Here is a 15,489-nt window from a genome sequence, read left to right as displayed (position 1 = left end):
ATATGATGGTAACTGCCGCTGCAGTACCCATTGACCTCCATAGTAGGAAAAACAAATATGATGGAAGTCAATGAGTACCATCAACTGTGTGCTTGCCATTATTATCATTTATCATCTTCTCTGGGTGACCCATTCCTTTAAAACAATGTGTAATAATGTCACAACGCACAGTTAAGTGTTTAAATTGTGATTTGGATTGCATTCTGTTAATATCTTATTAAATCGTGTTGTATTTACTGTATGTAATTAGAAAAAAACATGTCTACATTTCTGTTGTGGTTTATTTATTATTAAGATTTATTGGTTTATCTGTGTGCTTTGGTGTTTTTATTCAGTGGTGGCATTCATTGCATCAGGTAGTTTTTCACGTGAGCTGCTCTTTTATTGGTAGATGCTACATTGTGTCATTCCTCATTTGCATAAAGGAAGGAAATTCTTTTCATATAAAGCATAGATGTAAAGCTCACCATTGAAAAAAATTCATCTTTCGCTTTAAAATTTCCTGTTTTAAATCTAAAACCGAAGAAATGTTTATCCTGTAAACTGTAACCAGGTTTGTGTTGGTAAATAAACCTGTTAACTGGTGTACTGTATTTACTGTAGCCTATACAGTTATACAACATTACAGACGTTTTGTTCTTGATATATGAGCTCATCAATTGTAATTTTAGAAAAGATTAAACTAACTTCAATTAAAATAGGTCATTTACACATTTAGCAGATGCTTATCCAAAGCACTAGGAGATATACGTACATTTGATCATTTTGTATAAATGCTACCATCAGTCCCACTTCTATAACAAATAGAAACACATTTTTCCTTTTATCTAGCTCTTTTATAATATTTACTCTTTCTTATCATTTTCTTTTCAGTCCATCTGACCAACATGTGATGTCCAGAAGCACAATGACCCCACACCACATCATCAATGCTGCTTGCTGACCCTGCACAGCAGAGGATGCTGGGAAATAGCAAGCGTTTCTTTGGCAGCATGGAGGACAAAGATGGTGAGGATGAAGAAGATGAAGAGGAGAGATTAAGAAGAGGAACACAAAACGGCCTGATAGATCTGGTCGACAACCGGGGTGGACGCAAATCAGATGGGTCCAAGCCAGCGGCCGTTGTGATTGGCTGGCAGCGAGGAGAGAGGCAGCCGAGGGCAGTCAATTCAGCCCAAAGAGGAATTCCTCATTTACCCAGTCAGCCGACTTTGTATCATCAAACGACCAATCAGCCGATGTATCACCCGGTCCTGACCAATCAGCAGGCTCGGAGGCGTGTCATGGAGAGGAGTATGACTGCAGTCGCGCCTGTAGAAGACTCACACCTCGCCGTTATTGTGTTTCGCATTGGCATACCTGATATCAAACAAACGGTCTGTATATTTCTGTTGATTTACTCGAGAGATACTCAGATCTGACAAATAGAATATGAACTTAAACATTTCTCCAAGATTAAAATATCCAAGCTATACTATATCAATTGACTCTCTTCTCTTGTATGGATTTTTTATTATTTCTTAGAATTTGAAAAGAGAAAAGACAAAGTAAGTTGATATTCAACTCTTTCCCTGCCATTAATAAGTTATTTCCTCAATTAAGAGAAAACACTTGCCTGACTAGTTTTTATGGTAATCTACAGTACTGTGCACAAGTCTTAGGCCACAATGCCACAATTAGATTTTTTTTTTGCAATGTTATAATGATAATATATAATTGTTTCTCAGTCTCTTTATTAGAATACATCCAGACAATACCGGAAATGTGTATTAAAAATGATTTTGATCATTCTGCTCAAAAACGCTTAAGATGTGTTTAGGCGGCAGGAAGACATTTAGTCCTGAACATTTATTTTTTTATTACTTGTAAATATATCCTGTATTTTCTGTTTGTATCTTAATAACTCTTTCAACGCCATTGACAAGTTTACTAGTCAATTATGAAAAAACGCTTCCCTGCCAATGATGAGTATTTCCGGTTTTCCGCAATACCGCTATTATCCACCAGGCGGAAGTAATGCCTCACGTGAGAGAACTCCGTGTATGCTTTGAGGATTGCGCTGAATCTGATCTCTATCAAAAGTCCTCACAAAAATGCGATTATCTCAGCTTTTTGCTCAAGATTTGGTGTTTTGAAGAAACCTACCCATATCTGAGAGGTGATTACAAGAGAACTAATGAAGGTAGAATGAAACTTTTTTTTTTTGAAAGCAGAGGGTCTTTTCTGAAAGGCATTAAAGGTGCATTGTGTAAATTTAAGTGGCATCTAGTGGTGAGGTTGCGAACTGCAACCAACAGCTAAGAAAAGCTATGGTAGCCGGCACCGGACAAACATGTCATCGTTGGAGACAACTTAGTAAAAAAGTTTGTCCATTAAGGGCAACATGGCGGCACAAAATGGCGTTTTCCATGTAAGGGGACCCTCGGTGTATGTAGATAAAAACGTCTCATTCTAAGATAACAGTTCATTATGAAAGGTCATTATACACCCCTGATAATATTGTTTTTTATATTATTTAGCATTTCTGTCAAGAGATCCTTCTAAAACGTACACACTGCGTCTTTAAACTTTTGTGAAAATCATGAAAAATGCTTGCGCTGGCTGGCAACTTAAAAAGTCTTCTTTTCGTGCTGCCAGCAAAAGAGATAAAATAAGTTGAAAAATTTATATGGATGGACATAAAAACTTCTAAAACAACAAGGTGGCCTAAGACTTTTGCACAGTACTGTATATTTCCACTATTATCCACTAGGTGGCTCTCTTACCCAACTTATAAAACACTGAAACTGCTACTGATCCAAAAGCAGTAAAACTTTGTATGTTTTGATCATCACTCTGAATCTGATCTTTAACAAAAGTCATTTACAAAAATGCAATTATCTCTATTTAAAAAAAAACTACCCATATTTGAGAGGTGATAAATGAAAACAAATAAAGATAGGATGAAACTTTTTTCCTGTTCTTTCATTTGATATGTTTATATATTTGAAGAACAACTTCTGTAGGGCAATAAACTTTTGTGAAAATCATACAAATTGCTGGCACTGGCTGGCAACTAAAAACAAAATGCTGGTGGGGAAAGAGTTAATAAATGCTGAAAAACGATATTGCTCATTGTTAGTTTGTGTTAGCTGATGCATTTACTTATGTACAATATGTTAGTATACATATTCATATTTAATTATTGTAGTTTTGAAGGATATATTTGCTTTAAGACTTCTATTGTCTCATTTTCCTTATTTTGAAGATTGATAAAAGATTACATTTGGCAGTATTTCTCAATTTTGACTCGGAAGCAGTTCAGTCTATTCCTCGTAAATCCTCTGTTTTCTCTCTGGCCATCTGTAGAAGTGTTTGCGCTTTGATCCCGAATCCACTGTTTGGAGTGCAAAGCAACAGATTATTTGTTCTCTCAGCGAGTCGTTGTGGGACGTTTACAATTACGGCCTTTTCCAGCCAGCTGGAGACGGAAGGGATGCCAAGTTTCTGGAGGAAGAGCGTTTGCTGGGTGAATTCTCACAGTCTCTGGAGAAGGGTGTGCCCTATCTGGAGGTGATTTAACATCACAGACTGCCCTCAAACACTCAGAATTATTCTGTAATACATCACCCAAAATATTTCTAAACCTCCTAACCTAAAATCTGTGTGCTTTAACTGATGCAGTTTTATTTGGTTTTTATCAAACGTTCAAAAACTTTAAAAGAATTGGCCAACCAGGTTTTTTACTCTGGTCTATTTATCCAACAGGAAATCATGATTTATTAGACACTTCTAACAGAAAATATTAAATTGTTATTATGGCCTGTAACATGTTGTGATCCATGACAATGAGTACCACATTATAAAAAGAATTAAAATATAAACATTAGAAAAAATAATTACTTAAATGGACCAAAAAGTATATAATCACACACAGAGCTAGACATTAACACCCATCAACCAGCCAAATGCGGGTAGATTTCGGCTGTGGCGGGTAAGACAGCCAATCCCACTAGCCACTTTGGCAGGTTGAATTTTTTATTGTAGTTTTCTTAAAAGTTATGCGAAATGCCAAACAATGCGTAATACGACACTGGGAAACTACAACTCCCATGAGCACTCCCTGCATCCAGCGCAAGGTAGGCAGGACTGCAGTAGGGGTTGAGTTTTTTTTCTGCGCCTGTCTCGCGTGCGGACACGTCCGCGCTGCTTTCATTTATCATAGAGAAGATTTTGCAAATGCATGGAACGCAGTCTGAGTGCATACACACTTCGGGAAAGATTAAAGAATTGCATGGAAGTTATTGAAAAGATTTAAATTGTGTGCTGTACTGATATACCTGGTATATTCCAGCTAATAAATGTTGTCTTAATTTGGGTGGTCAATCTGCATTTTAAGGGTTTAAAATCTAATCTAGCTAAATCAAGTACATCTACTCTTAAAGTCATTTTAGGATGCCAAGTTTAATCATAAAATGTATTTTACTTACAACAAAATTGTGGCCAGTGAAAATGCTGAGTGGCATGTAACTTGGGACAACAACTAGCCACTTTGGCTGGTGAGGAAAAAAGTGAATGTCAAGTCCTGATCACACATATATGGCAGGTGATGACCTCTTCAGATTACATCATGATATTAAAGAATATAGATTTTTTTTACTTCAGCATATCAATAATTTAAACATTATTCTACACCAGTTTTGGGCCATTTAAATCCAATTTAAAGGGACACTCCACTTTTTTGAAAATAGGCTCATTTTCCAGCTCCCCTAAAGTTAAACTAAAGTTTCATTTTTACAGTTTTGGAATCAATTTAGCCAATCTCCGGGTCTGGCGCTAGCACTTTTAGCATAGCTTAGCACAATCCATTGAATCTGATTAGACCATTAGCATCGCTCTAAAAATAACTAAAGAGTTTCAATACTTTTCCTATTTAAAACTTGACTCTTCTGTAGTTACATTGTGTACTTAGACCGACAGAAAATTAAAAGTTGCGATTTTCTAGGCAGATATGGCCTAGAAAATGATATTACGCAGTACCTGAAAATAGTCCCCTGCTATTGAAAGTTACTAAGGTGACTATTTTCAGGCAGTGCGTAATATCATTGCACCTGCTGCAGCCATGTTACAGCGGCAAAGTCCTTGATTATTATGTCAAAATAAGAATATAGTTCTTAGCCTAACAAGCCTAGAAAATCGATGTATTACGATGTTACTACAGAAGAGTCAAGTTTTAAATAGGAAAAATATTGAAATTCTTTAGTTATTTTTTAGAGCAATGCTCATGGTCTAATCAGATTCAATGGATTATGCCAAGCAATGCTAAAAGTGCTACCGCCAGACCCGGAGATCAGCTGAATGAATTCAAAACGGTAAAAATCAAATGTTTCACTCTAGGGGAGCTGGAAAATTTGAATATTTAAAATAAATATTGGAGTGTCCCTTTAATGTTAGCCTACATACAAGTAATGAGCTTTTTGATTAATTTCTTTATGCATCTTTCTTTTTCCTGCATCTTTAAATCACAGTTCCGATACAAGACACGAGTTTACAAACAGACAAATCTTGATGAAAAACAGCTGACCAAACTCCATACTAAGGTATGAACACGCACACACATACAGTACAGCAGGTGATAGACATCAGTCTGTAAAATATGACAGTGTTGAAGTAGATGAACGTTGAGTATATTGCACACACAGCGAGTAAAGTGTTTGTGTTTGTCTCCCTCTGCAGGCCAATCTGAAGAAGTTTATGGATTATGTTCACAGTGGAGCAGTCGAGAAGATGACTAAAGCCCTGGAGAAAGGACTGGATCCAAACTACCATGACACTGAGACCGGAGGTGAGTCTGTATTACTCTAATATACAGTAAATGGTTTAAGCGGGTCATTCGAGTCTCTTTTAACCCTTACAGTTCAGTGAAGTCTGACTTTATGATTCTTTGTTTCTCCAGAGTCTCCGTTAACCCTTGCGGTTCAGGGGAGTCTGAGTGTGGAGGGGATTCAGATTCTGGTACTGAATGGAGCTCATATGGATTTCCGGTCTAGAGATGGACTCACACCCCCGCATAAAGCAGTCAGAGCACACAACCAATCTGCGCTTTTGGTACAAAAACACAGCAAGATGTACAAATGCTATTCATTTACATGACATGGAGATGTATAATGTAAGGCCAAAAGTACAAGTCATTTTAATGGACAGAACAGGGTTGGTTTGTAAATCATATTTGTTTGTCAATCAGGCTCTGCTGTCTATGGGAGCTTCTCCAGACTACAGGGATCGCTGTGGTCTGACGCCGCTCTACCACTCGGTGCTGACAGGGGGCGACACATCCTGTTGTGAAACTCTGCTGTATTATAGAGCACAGCTGGGAGTCAGAGATGAAAACGGTTGGGATGAATCACACCAGGTGTGTGTGTGTGTGTGTGTGTGTGTGTGTGTGTGTGTGTGTGTGTGTGTGTGTGTGTGCGTGTGTGTGTATCATGTTACCATAACATCAAATCAAAATTAGCTTTAAATAATGCATGAGATTTCATAACATAAAATGCGCTGCTAGAATACATTTAAAATGATTGGCTGGTGTGCAGAGATACTAAACCCACAGCTGAATCAGATCAGATAGATCAGATCTTTAGTTGTCTGACAGTTTCAGTAGCATGTTTATTTTATAGTTATTTTGTGACTCTGGTCAGCAAGTGTATTAGCAGTATTGTGTGTTCATCTATGTGTATTAGGTCTGAGCTTAACCCATTACAGTTCAGACATCACTTTTCTTCTGTTTTGCTGTTCATTATTTCTCACTCATGATCAGCAGCGTCTTTTCTTTCGCACTTCATTTCTCATAATCTATCTCTTCATGTCCTTTTCACCATCATAGCTCTTTGTGATTCTCCAGACAGAATTAATGTGTTTCAGCTTATGAAACAAAATTCATGGTGCAGTTGATATCATGTTTAATTTTTAGTCAGAAATATGTGGTTTAATTGCAATTTTATCACACAGTTACAGAGATATGAGTCTTTCACCATTCAAGCAGATATGACTTTAGTCTTGTGTTGGGGAAAGTTACTTTAAAAAGTAATGCATTACAATATTAAGTTACTCCCCAAAAAAGTAACTAATTGCATTACTTAGTTACTTTTCACTTTTAATGCTTATGTTACTTTTAAGTTACTTTTGCGTTACTTTTTCTTACTTGGCTGAGGCTTGATCTCTTTCAAGCCTTGCAGGTGTTTTTTATGATCGCAAAAATGTCAAGCTCTGGCCTGCCATCTCCGTTTCTGAAACTAATCCCACTTAGGTGCACAGAGTGCGCAAGTCTACGTTAATATGTTCAGTTTAATTCAGTTTAATAATTTATGATCGCAAAAATGTCAAGCTCTGGCCTGCCATCTCCGTTTCTGAAACTAATCCCACTTAGGTGCACAGAGTGTGCAAGTCTACGTTAATATGTTCAGTTTAATTCAGTTTAATAATTTATGATCGCAAAAATGTCAAGCTCTGGCCTGCCATCTCCGTTTCTGACTCAAACTAATCCCGCTTAGGTGCACAGAGTGCGCAAGTCTACGTTAATATGTTCGGTTTAATTCAGTACATTATTTTATTTTTAAATTGAATTAATTAAACTGAAAGTTAAGTCGCATTGCTATTTAAAAAAAGTAACTCAAATATTTATGTGTACATTTATAAAGTAATGCATTAAAAAAAAGTAATATTATTACGTAATTTGCGTTACTTGTAATGCGTTACCCCCAACACTGAACATGGCAACACATCCTCACCCCATGTCGTCAATATTTTGACGACACTTGACCATTCGTCAATATGTGACGGGGAGGGTATACCTTTCGTCATTTTTTGACGAACTGGGGACTTCAATACTATTACGTCCGTTGCATTCTCTTTCCTATTTTCTTACCATTTTCGCGTCGGTTTAGGGTTAGATTACGCAAAATTAAACAGTGTACGCGAAATTAAACAGTTGTCACCTGGCGTTGGGGTTAGATTTAGGTTTGGGTAGGGATGTCATTATGTAAATCTAACCCTAAACCGACGCGAAAATGGTAAGAAAATAGGAAAGAGCATGCAACGGACGTAATAGTATTGAAGTCCCCAGTTCGTCAAAAAATGACGTGAAAGGTATACCCTCCCCGTCACATATTGACGAATGGTCAAGTGTCGTCAAATATTGACGACATGGGGTGAGGATGGGTTGAACATGGGTGCATAGTGGTGCAACTTCTTTAAAGGGACTTTCGTGTAACCCTCGCAAAACTCTATGGCTGCGTCGAAACTGCCTACTTCCAAACTATATAGTAGGCGAAAAGCACTAGGCGAGGCAAGTTGTCAAACTGATCTCACTGAAAGTCGTGTTATTGTCATAAAAAATCTGATTAATTTATTTGCGTCCATGGCACAAAATTCAGCTTTTTTTCGTGCCTTGAGCACAAATGTCTTTTTTGTGTCAAATTTCTATAAATAGTTTTTCGTGTCCGTGGCACAACCTTTTTTTTTGGTATTTTATGTATTGTTTTCTTCCATTTTTTTCTTCTAATTTTCTTACCATTGTCGCGTGGGGTTGGGGTTAGAATCGCTTTCTGTTACATTTTTAGAGTTTTTAATCCAAACCCAAACTATGACCAGGAATAGTTTTAAAAGCGGAAAAAAACATGTAGAAACCAATACATAAAAGTACATCCTAACCCAAACCCCAGATCTAACCCCAACCCCAAGCGACAATGATTTAAAAATGGGAAAAAATTAGAAAACAATACATAAAAAAATAAAAAATAAAGTCATGCCAAGGACGCGAAAAACTATTTATAGAAATTTGTGTGGGTGACACGAAAAAGACATTCGTGCTCAAGGTACGAAAAGCTGTAGGTGAGGCGAGTTGTATGTTCATATTCTTATTATTACAAAAACAGTAGCCCCTAGGAGAGAAGTTATCCAATGAAGAATGGCGGATTTAGTACATCTGAATTAATTCATACTATCCATATTTATACTATAAAGTCGATGTAAAGTCATCATACTTCATTTAATTCAGTACCTACTGTCACAGTATGCGATTTCGTATGCGTCACCTTTCCACTGTACACGACATAAGAACTGTCTGAGTTCGCCCCCAGTGGCAGTCGTAATGAAGTTTTAATTTAATCGTTAATACGTGGCAACATGGGAGAAAAACTCATTATAGTGCAGGAGGCTTCAATATTCAACATTGTGGAATAAATAAATAAATAAATGCAAATGAATGAAACTATAAACAGCTACAGTATGCATATATGAAGAAACTGTCAATATTTTTTGTAGAGAACATGCAGACCAGATTAAAATAATAATGTATACACACTAAAAGAAATGATTCATTGAATTTAATTAAATTTTTTAAGGTAAGTGGTTGCAATCAATTTATTTAAGCTACATTTAAACAAAAAAGATTAGTAAAGTAAAATTAAATATAAAACTTTTGTTTAAATGTAGCTTAAATAAATTGATTGCAACCACTTACCTTAAAAAAATTTATTAAATTCAATGAAACATTTTTTTCCAGTGCATAGTAAATTAATAATGTATTACTTATCAGTAATTAATCGTTTTTTAAAGGATTCAAGTGTTACTGATGAAGATAAACAAAAATGATTAATAATTTTCACCTCGCACAGTGTTTTGATTGGAATACACTAAAATGCATCACTTTTGGTCCGTGTATCGCATACAATGTAGTCCCAAGTTCACACTTTTTAATGAATTCAATGAACAAAACGGATCCATAAATTACACATCCCCAGGTGGCCGGCACCTCACACAACCCCTTCGCGACTTTTCATAGGGAATAAATTACATTCAGTTTATCAGCCATCGTTTTCGTGTAAGGTGCCTGCACCTTTGTGGAGGTACCACCTTTTTTGGAATTCTCACCCCCATTTGGAAAGCTCTGGTCTGTAGTTTAATCTACATGTTTAATGTGAGATTGTTATATAAACATAAAAATGTGTTGGTGAAAGCAAATCTACCAGTCCCTACCTGATGGTCAACTTAACCAGATTAGCTAGAGTCCACTGAATGGTAGTCAAGATGATAAACCATCAAATTGTGTTATTAGCTGATTTCTTTTTGAAAGGGATGAACAGAATTTTTAACCATTGGATCACTGATGACCAGCCGAACGTCTCCACGTCTAGGTGTCTTTAAATAAACTCTATCAAGACACCCTGTCCATAGCCACCCGTCTATGTGTGTCTCTGTCTCTCTCCATAGATCAGACATGAAGAGGCGTTTGGAGAGGTTGAAGTTCACAGGTACTCATCTATCATCTCTCATCTCATTCATTGACTTCTACTGTTGGTTTGTTGTCTGGTGTTGGGTACAAGTTTCCTTTTATAAGTTTATATGCAAAACAATATCTACAGTATATATTTCCCAAATCACAACCACCACACTGTCAGGTGTACCCACACACCTGACCACGATAGACTCCTACAGATCCTCAAGATTATAAACCGTCTTCTGAATTCAATTAGAGAGATTTGATACTAGATAGTTTCTACACATAAACACAATGATCAAGAGATATTTTAACCTAAAATCTACTAAAGTTACACCATTCTCTCCAAACCCTGGACTTCAACTTTGGGATGCATCAAGTTCTCTATGTGTGTACCTTTATCACCATCTTTATTCATCATCTTCTAGTTGTTCGCTTGTAATTTTAGTTCTTTAAGCGTTCAGTTTTTCTAACACCATCTTGTAACCTTTGTTTCTTTCACTACAGGCGTGCCAACACGGTTTTGCCCAACACTTAGAGCATCTTCTGTTTTACGGAGCTGACACCACTTCCCAGAATGCATCAGGGAACACTGCCCTTCATATATGTGCACTTTATAACAAGGTAAGAACATTTATATCAGACTGTCAAGGGCACGCTGACATTGGTATAAACTCTTTTGGGTTTGTTTAGTCAGAAAATCTAGTTTCATTATTTGCTTTGTCTTTAGTTCTGCTTAGTTTTATGGTAAGGCTTGACTGATGGTGAGGAAATGTTGCCATAAATCTTTTGCTGTCTTTTGTCCAATCAGGAGAGTTGCATGAGGGTCCTCCTTTACCGAGGAGCCAATAAGGAGATAAAGAACAAGCATGGACAAACCCCCTTCCAGGTACGTGTTTGCAATTTTAGCCAAAGTGACATCTTATTATAAATGCAAAATATCAAAAACAAGGAGAATGTACATTAAGTGCACTGATACACAATTGCAAAATAGTTAAGACATGTTTAAGGGGAGGGTCATTTTGACATTAATTATTTGTATTATGTCATTTGACTACTGTAGTTGTTTTAAATCTAGATCACAAAGACTGTCCTCAAGTCCTTAAATTAAAGATTACTGTGTTGCAGAAAACCTCATATGGCTGTTGTTGCAGGTTGCTGTGATGTCTGGAAATTTTGAACTTGGAGAAATCATCAAAAATCACAACGATGCTGATGTTGGTAAGTGCGTTTCTCTAAAAAGAAGTTTTATTTTGGGATGTGCAGATTTTGGGAGGAATCTGCTTGTCTAATCTTTTCAATCTAAAGGGCGCATGTATATGTTTTCACCACTAGAGGTCACATTTTTAAAACAATATCAAGGCGAAGCTTAAAGAGCACCTATTATCAGATTCATGTTTTTACATTTTCTTTGGTGTGTGTGTTTTAGTACGATATGCAAAATGTACAAATCCCAAAGTAAACAATGATGCAAGTTTATTTACAAAAATATTACATATTGTGCCTTTAACTTGAGCAAATTTAAATGTCTGCTTATGTCACTCTAAACCATAGACTGTAAAAAAGATGGACGACGCCTGTTTGCTCTCTTCCATTGGTGAAAAGTGAAGCCGCCAGTTGCCCGATATGGCGCTGACATCTTGGGTCTTGAGTCTGCACAATAGCGATTTCGGGACCAGTCATGCACAGTAGTGAGCAGGAAGGGAAGGCGCGAAGTGAAAACCCCGCCCTCGCTCTCGTAGAATGCGCATATCACACGATATCACAACTGTCAATCATGACGTTACACCACCGTTTTTATATCATTAAATAACTAACTAAACACAAACCTATTTTAAAAACAAACATTTGAATAAACATCAGCGTGATAAAAAATACAATAAATGACAGAAACCAGCTTCGGAACAAAGATAATTGAAGTGTAATTAATTTTTTTAGTTGGTCTCAAGTCCCATTGAATAACATGGGGAGGCGGGCTTTATGACCTATACTGGGACCGGTCACTGGGGGGCGATCGAGACGTTTTGGCTTCACTTTTCAGGGCTTGTGCGGCACGCTTGCTCTAAACACATAACTGAGAGGATAGTTCAGCTAAAAATTAAAAATAAACCCCACAATTTACTTATTCTCAAGCTATCTGAGATACATTTGTCCTTCATCTTTCAGACGAACACACAATTTGAGATATTTTAGAAAATATCTTCCAAGCTTTATAGAAAACAGCGCCCATGACGTTCAAGCCCAAAAAGTGCATTCATCCTTAACAGAAGTAATCCATAAGGCTTTAAATGGTTAATAAAGACCTTCTTATAATAATTAATGTGATTTTGTAAGAAAAATATCTATATTTAAAACTTTATAAACTATAATATATATAATAAAATAACTTTTTAAAGTTTTGGTTTGTAAAGAGTTGAAATAACTTTTTAAATTTTTATGTTACTCCAAACTGAAACTACTCCCCCAATCCACCTTAAAAATGTATAATGTGATTTACAGAAAGAAGCAATGCGAATCCATCACTCTTAAACTACACTTTCTCTTTAATCTTTTGTCTTCTTCAGTTCCATTTTTGGAAACTCCTAAATATGCTTCTCACATTATGGACAGTGTGCAGAATCAAGCCATCATGGCCGCCCTTCAGCATCCCTACCCGCTGCTGCGTGCCAAGAGCGAAAACACCATGACGACCGTCACGGACCCTGCACTTCTGCCCACCGCCGCTACCAATGCACCACCTGCGCAGGTACGATTCCAACCCCATGCACCCTGCGAGGTAACGTCAGCATCCAAATTAATCCATTCTGTTTCTCACAGACTCAGCGTCGGGCCTCCTTCGCTCAGAGGAGTTCCAGCAGTCCACGGGGAGCTCGTACCCGATCTCCATCACGCGGGAGAGATGGAGGAGAGGTTGAGGAGAAGCCACAGAAACAGCGAGGACGGCAGGGGTGAGTGAAAACGTGTGAATCTTCGACAGATATTTTTGTAGTGATAATTTTTATTTAGCAGGTCCTGTAAAATGTGTTTGTCGATTAGTTTGTCTGTGCTTGCAGTTTCGGTTTGTTTTATGATGAATAAATGTGCCCTGCTTACTGTGTAGTGTCCCTGTGCAGCTGAACGCATCTATAATTATTGCCTTAGCACACATGTGTGTAAAAAAACAGTTTTTTATGATACACAAATGCTGGAGAGTCAGCAACACAGATCACAGACAAGTTTTAGCTTAATCCCTCATTTACCTCTCAGCAGGCCCAGAGAAACTCCAAACATATGGAGCAGAGAATGACTTTAGGCCATCATAAATTATTAGGTGGTTTTTCCCAAGATGCCTCTGGGTGGTTATTCATTTCTGTTTTCGTATTTCCTCTTGTTTTTATCTTTGTGGTGGTAAATATTTAGGTGACAAAAAATGCACTTAATCTTATTACCATCACATTAATTGCTTATACATCATGGCTGTATTTTTATTATTTATGCCTATTTAAATACAAAAATTTGGTAATATTTAACAATTTAACTGTCATATTTAACATTACATATTTAAAACAATCATTTTTTTGTCTAAACCTACACTAATATTGACAAACGATATATTGTTGGAAAGCTCTAAGAAAGTATTTTTTATATTTTTTAAAATATAAATATATATTTTATATTTTTGCATTAACAATAATGCATTGACAGTCATTAATTAATTTGTCACAAGATTATGCAGCTAACCATTGACACATAGTTGCATTTATTGGTAAAACGACAACATTTTTGACAAAACAGATTTTTTTGTGATTGTAGGGCTGCATAACAACTAATCGCAATTAATTGTTTGCTAAATAAAAGTTTTTGTTTACATAATATAAATCTGTGTATTGTGTATAATAATAATGTATATATAACATACATTATAATTTTAAGAATTTTTATGTTTATTTTATATGCATATTTATATTTTTATAAACATAAATTTGCATCTGTGTGTATTTATATAATTATTATTCACAATACACACATTTATACGATGTAAACAAAAACTTTTATTCTGCAAACAATAAGTTGCGATTAGTTGTATAGCAGTCCTAGATTTTAGCTTGAAATTTGGTTCAGAAATAGTTAAGACTTGTGTCTTTGTTTATTTTAGCATTTTGGATGTGAACCATTTTCATTTTTATGTTTTTAATATAAAATACATACCTTATTGCATTATTATTATTATTATTATTATTTATTTATTTAAACTGCTATAACTATGTTTAATGTAATATTCAAAACTCCAAAACCTTTAAAGTGTCTTCTTTAAAAAGAGAACAAGATTTTGCTTCTACACCAAAGAATGACAGAATTATTAATTTAAAGGTGCACATCACATGTTTACCCCCATACTCAAGGGTGGGGGGAAGTTAAAGGGTTAAATTTATCAATTGAAGTAATGTATTAGTGATAAAAAAATTATATATAAAAATTACTGTGAAAATATCTGAGAATTATATGACTACGGCAATGAGAGAGTAAATGTGAGAATGGACCACAAAACCAGTCATAAGGGTCAATTTTTGATAATATTGACCTATGTATAGTTGGCTATTGCTACAAATATACCTGCTCGACTTATGACTAGTTTTTTGGTCCAGGTTCACAAATGTGTTTAATTTTCATGACAATAATATCATAATGCAAACATCGTATTAGTCCTACAATGCTTTACTTTCCTGCAAAATATTTCCATTTTCTTTTTGAGTTTTTGAGGTGAAATTCACCTTTATTTTAATAATCAAGCTTCAGTCTGGTTTTAATAACTATATTGGGTTATTTTCAACCCAGCATTGGATCAAAAAGAGACAAAGCTTACCTTTAGGATGATGCTGATGTATTTGGTTGAAATGTTAAAATTGATTTCTGTTGTTTATCTTATGATATATGTTTCAGAAGCTGTGACTCATAATTTTTGCACGCAGTGATTTGTTTTGTGAGGCTTCTGGCCAAAACGCCACTGCCACACTGAGTTAATTCTCACTTAGAAATAAACCTCAGATTCATCTTCATATCGTGCTTTATTTATTCAGCTCCAGCTTGTTGTGGTGTGAACGTTTAGACACAATTTTACATTTACATGGGTAAACGCAAACGCTTTTATCCAATGCAAATTACAGTGCATTACAAAGTAGACATTTTCATCAATATGTGTGTTCTCTGGGATCGAACCTGCAACCTTTTGTGCTGCTAATACAATGCAACAGAAAGTT

General features: G+C 36.0%; 2 protein-coding genes across 2 annotated transcripts in view; both read left to right on the top strand.

Annotated features, from left to right (window-relative positions):
• Nucleotides 1-15,489, top strand: part of LOC129425815 (immunoglobulin kappa light chain-like) — a 688,217-nt gene that overhangs the window by 549,848 nt on the left and 122,880 nt on the right. The gene's annotated exons all lie outside the window — the stretch shown is intronic.
• LOC129425468 (SH3 and multiple ankyrin repeat domains protein 1) overlaps nt 913-15,489 on the top strand; it is a 36,079-nt gene continuing 21,502 nt past the window's right edge. Inside the window, exons 1-11 of the mRNA XM_055181429.2 lie at nt 913-1,376; nt 3,349-3,552; nt 5,508-5,579; nt 5,716-5,824; nt 5,936-6,087; nt 6,224-6,391; nt 10,760-10,876; nt 11,064-11,141; nt 11,407-11,473; nt 12,817-12,998; nt 13,070-13,200. Of these exons, the coding sequence (XP_055037404.2) occupies nt 930-1,376; nt 3,349-3,552; nt 5,508-5,579; nt 5,716-5,824; nt 5,936-6,087; nt 6,224-6,391; nt 10,760-10,876; nt 11,064-11,141; nt 11,407-11,473; nt 12,817-12,998; nt 13,070-13,200 (1,727 nt within the window). The 5' untranslated portion in view covers nt 913-929. The remainder of the gene's footprint in view (nt 1,377-3,348; nt 3,553-5,507; nt 5,580-5,715; nt 5,825-5,935; nt 6,088-6,223; nt 6,392-10,759; nt 10,877-11,063; nt 11,142-11,406; nt 11,474-12,816; nt 12,999-13,069; nt 13,201-15,489) is intronic.

The sequence above is a fragment of the Misgurnus anguillicaudatus genome, chromosome 25 (assembly GCF_027580225.2).
Source record: "Misgurnus anguillicaudatus chromosome 25, ASM2758022v2, whole genome shotgun sequence".
Lineage (NCBI taxonomy): Eukaryota > Metazoa > Chordata > Actinopteri > Cypriniformes > Cobitidae > Misgurnus > Misgurnus anguillicaudatus.
The sequence above is the reverse complement of the archived record's forward strand: the minus strand, read 5'-3'. Positions and strand labels throughout refer to the sequence as shown.